We start from the raw sequence: 4,388 nt of genomic DNA, 5'->3' as shown, positions 1-4,388 counted from the left end.
GGAACAGTCACTGCTTTAATATTTAATTTGATGAGATCCAGCTCTGAGAAATAGATGAGGAGCTGCCACAGCTCCAAGCACAAGCTCAGCACTGGCAGGGAATTTCCACGGGGTTTGCTCCACTCCACTTATCTGTATTCTGGAAGGGTGAGATGGAATGAGGCTCATTAATTATCCCAGCACACAGAGCTGTGTTTCCTGCCATTCCCTTCAGTCAATCAAGCTCTGGGCACTTTCAGGGCCTCTTGGACATTGGGTTGTCATTCCAGGTATGTCCCCTCCGCTGTACCCTGGCTCCTGGTCCCTGCAGGGCCACTCAGGTGCAACCAGGTGTCATTTCAGGAGGGAATTTCCTTGTGTCACCACACAGGGCAGTGGAGATCCCATTCCATCATGCCTCTTACCAGCAGGCTGTATGGCCTCATGTGCTGCTGGGACTGGGAGGGGGAGCTGTGCCAAGCAAAAGGTGGGTCTCACCAAACATGGCCCTTCTTCATCCTTTTAGGTGGATCCCACGCCTTTGCTGGGACTGAGGCTGAGCCAGCAGCAGAGCTGGTTTTCCCTTGTGCAGCATTCTGGTACCTCCAGAAATCCCTTTGCATGCTCCAGAAGGTTTGGGTGTCCTCACCAGGGAGCTGGGCTTTGCAGGAGTCCAACAGTCACCGCCAGGGCAAGAAAAGGTGCTGGAAATGTAGATTTGTCAGGACTATAATCCAGGTAGGTCATAATTCCTTCCTTCTATGAAACCATCCACTTTCTATCTTCATCTTCTTCTCTCTGCTCTATCACAAGACTCAGTCCCTGCAGAACACAAATCCCTCATATCCCTCATGGTTGAAGTGTCAGCAGAAGGGATGGATTGGGAAAAAGCCTTGGGCATGCTGATGTTTTAGCTTTGGGTGGCACACCCCAAACTGAAATCATGACTTTGCCCCTGTGACAGTCACTGCCTCCTTGGGCACCTAATTCATGGGCACATTTGGATCCACAGATTCCCTGGGACACGCACGTGTTGGAATGGCACTGCAGTGCTTGGGAACAGCTTCCCACACCAGTCTGCTCCAGGGATGGTCTTGGGGCTCCTTGCCTTGCCGTGGTGACCCTTCCCACCTGCTCTGCCTGGGTCCTTCCCTCTCTGCCAATCCCATGCCTGCACCATGGGACACAGCTACCCATCCCTTCTCCAAGCCCTCTCCTGATTCCCCCTGCCTGGCTAGGGCCAAGGAGGTGGGACCCCAGATCTTCATCCCGGGGGGAAGAGCCTTCTGTACCCATAGAGAGATTGTCACCAGGCCTGTCACCAAACTGCCTTCACCTTTCACTGTCCAAAGCCACGTGCCTCCATTTCCCAGTCCTGCTGAGCAATGACTGGCTCCTCCTTTTGATGTTCTTTGTCTCTCCTTAGCACCCATGTCGGAGGCATGCCCCCAAACGCTCCAGGAAAGAAAGAATGTTGAGGAAAATCCAGATATGCCTCTGTTTCTGCTTTGTCTCGGGCATTTTGTACGAGATCTCCCTCTTGTCCAGCTGTGTCTTCTCCTACCTGCCCATGGCCCAGCAGTACCTGACACCTGAGCAGGTGCTGAACCTTGGCAAAAGCATCATTTTCCTGGAGACGACGGAGCGCCTGGAGCCGCCCCCGCTGGTGTCGTGCTCCGTGGAATCCGCTGCCCGCATTTACCAGGACAGGCCCATCATCCTCTTCATGAGGGGACTCAACAACGAGACAGCCCTGGACATGAACACCAGCTATGCAGCCTTCTCCCTCTTGTCTTCCATGAAGAATGTCTTCCTTTTCCCTCTCCAGATGGAAACCATCTTCCAGGAGACCCCTCTGCTCCAGTGGTACAACCAGGTGAGTGTTAAAACAAGTGGAAAAAGGGAAAAGAGTTATAACTAGGGGTGGGGAAAGGCTTTAAAAGGAATGAGGAATGCAGGACTGTGTGAAATTAGCGACTTTCATTGTTTTGGTTGGGAACAGATTCATTTTGGCCGTGTTCTGCTGTGTATTCATCTCTCTGTTTATGGCATACGTGATCGGCCTTATCTGGAGAATCAGATTCTTTGGCAAAGGAAACATCAGTAAAAATAGATTGCAGACGTGTTTTGAGAAAACAGCCTTAATAATCTTCCCCAACAGAAGCTGGTTGAACAAAATGTGCTGCCTGAGCACTTGATAGAGCTGCCTCACTCTGACGGAGCCCGCAGGAGATAACAGATAGGGGAGAGATTTCAGGTTCCATAACAACAACATGCAAAGCCAAGGTGGGATCTGGTGTGCTCCACCCTGGAAAAAGTTCCTCGGGCAAACTTCCCACAAGTAGCTTTGGTCAAACTGCTTGGGCAGGGCAGGCAGATTTTCTCCAAAGTCTTTCTTATCCTGGGAAAAAACTACTCCAAATGCCAACAAATGTCGATGAAAAGCCTCCAGCCTGGTTGAAAGAGCTGGGAGGGATCTGGGAGTGTGTTAAGTGGGTTGTGTCCCTCTGAAATAGCAGGGAATGACTCATGGTGGCACATTGGGTTAACACTGTAGGTGCCATCAAACCACCTGGGAAATGTTCCTGCATTGTTAATGCTAACAAAGCGCTGCTCTGCTCCAGCTCCTTATCTTATCACAGTAAAATCCAATGGCTGGAGGCAGCCAGAGTGTCAGTGCCATTTGCAGCCATGCAGGTGAGGGTTTATGGTGCCATTTGCAGCCCCATGGATGGGTTGGATCCGTTCCCTGCCTGCAGCATCACATCTCACCTTTCTCCCTCTGCAGGTGGTCCCAGAGCAGGAGAAGAACTGGGTGCACGTCAGCTCGGACGCCAGCAGACTGGCGCTCATCTGGAAGTACGGGGGCATCTACATGGACACGGATGTCATCTCCATCAGGCCCATCCCCCAGCGGAGCTTCCTGGCCGCGCAGAAGTCGCGCTTCTCCAGCAACGGCATCTTCGGCTTCCCCGCCCGCCACAAGTTCATCTGGGACTGCATGGAGAACTTCGTTCTCAAGTACAACGGCAACATCTGGGGCAACCAGGGCCCCTTTCTGATGACCAGGATGCTCAAAACGCTCTGCAACCTGACGGATTTCCAAGGCACCGAGGACCACAGCTGCCAGAACATCTCCTTCCTCAACCCGCAGCGTTTCTACCCCATCCCGTACCCAGCCTGGAGCCGGTACTACCAGGTGTGGGATAAAAGCCCCAGCTTCAACCACTCCTACGCGCTGCACCTGTGGAACTTCATGAACCGCAACCGCAAGGTCGTGGTGGCCGGCAGCAACACCCTGGCTGAGAACCTCTACAAAACCTATTGCCCCAGCACCTACGAGGACCTGATCCAGAATGCCAAGCACAGGGATCTCCCAGGCCCTGAGGAGGTTGAGTGACACGGAGTGAGGAGGAGAGGGGTGATCCTTCCAGCCGAACACAAATCCCACTCGGTCGGTATCCAGCTTTTCAGGAGAAAGAAAGAACTTTCCGTGATCATCGTTCCTATTCCCTTGGGATGCTGAGAATGGGGTGGGTATCCATCAGGTGTAGCCTCCAAGGACTCCTTTGCCTCAGTTCTGTTTCCTGATAGGTGCTCATGCACCAAACCTTCCCAAATCTGACAGACTTTGAGCCTGCTCACAAGCTTCTCCAAGGGAAAATTTCCTAAACAGAGGGATGGCCTCCCAGGAGAAATGTTGCCTCTGCTCCTCTTGGAACTAGCGGCAGCTTCCCACGTCAGAAAAGTTGGAAGCACAACAGACTTTGGACTGGAGCCTCCAGGACAAAAGAGGAGAAACCCAAACCAACATCTTTTCCTGGTGTTTTCTTCATATGGACTTTACACCCTACGTTTTTGAGAGGGACTTCCAGAATGAAAATAAAGAGTTCATAAACCACCACTCCTCTGAGCTCACTTCTCCCTGAAAAATGCGTCACATTTTCCAAAGGTTTGTGCTCCCACACTTTTACTTTGTGTTTTGCCAGGAAGTGGCTGCTCTGCCCCATCCTCCCATGTCAATCCTGGCCGTAGAAAGTGTGCCTGGAAAGGGGATGCTGAGACACCAAGGAAGGATAGGGATGGATGATCCTCCAGCTTCCCAAATGGTCTTAAATAAATTCCAATGGACATGAGGTGATCACCCATGTCCAACTGTGCAAAAATCTCATTTAATCCCACCAGGGCTCCCAGTGAGCAATCTCTTTCCAGATACTCTCTTTCCCAGGAGAACGCCAATCCATGCAATTCCCTAAAGAGAAGCCCAGCTTGCAGATCTCTGCCGAGTCTCTCTGAAGAGCTGGTTTTAACTCGGGAGCAGAAAGGTGGGGATCTGTCCCCGTCATTCAATGTTTGCTGTGTGCACAATGCTATCTCCTGCAAACACAGCAGCTGCTGAGCCGGCTGCA

General features: G+C 51.9%; 1 protein-coding gene across 1 annotated transcript; it reads left to right on the top strand.

Annotated features, from left to right (window-relative positions):
- The first annotated feature begins 519 nt into the window (after positions 1-519).
- On the top strand, positions 520-3,848 carry A4GNT (alpha-1,4-N-acetylglucosaminyltransferase). Its single transcript, XM_059854872.1, has 3 exons — positions 520-717; positions 1,406-1,855; positions 2,768-3,848. Exons 1-3 carry the CDS (start codon positions 601-603, stop codon positions 3,377-3,379), a joined length of 1,179 nt encoding a protein of 392 aa, XP_059710855.1. The 5' UTR covers positions 520-600; the 3' UTR covers positions 3,380-3,848.
- The last annotated feature ends 540 nt before the right edge of the window (positions 3,849-4,388 follow it).

This window comes from Haemorhous mexicanus, chromosome 10, assembly GCF_027477595.1.
Source record: "Haemorhous mexicanus isolate bHaeMex1 chromosome 10, bHaeMex1.pri, whole genome shotgun sequence".
In the NCBI taxonomy this organism is placed as follows: domain Eukaryota; kingdom Metazoa; phylum Chordata; class Aves; order Passeriformes; family Fringillidae; genus Haemorhous; species Haemorhous mexicanus.
Note: the sequence above shows the minus strand (reverse complement) of the source record. Positions and strands in the feature narration are given on the sequence as shown.

Bases quoted from the DNA above. Each gene is read 5' to 3' on its own strand.
- A4GNT (XM_059854872.1), top strand. From the start codon at position 601: ATGCTCCAGAAGGTTTGGGTGTCCTCACCAGGGAGCTGGGCTTTGCAG. The intron at 718-1,405 runs GTAGGTCATAAT...GTCTCTCCTTAG, and splicing joins TTGTCAGGACTATAATCCAG to CACCCATGTCGGAGGCATGC. The intron at 1,856-2,767 runs GTGAGTGTTAAA...CTCCCTCTGCAG, and splicing joins TGCTCCAGTGGTACAACCAG to GTGGTCCCAGAGCAGGAGAA.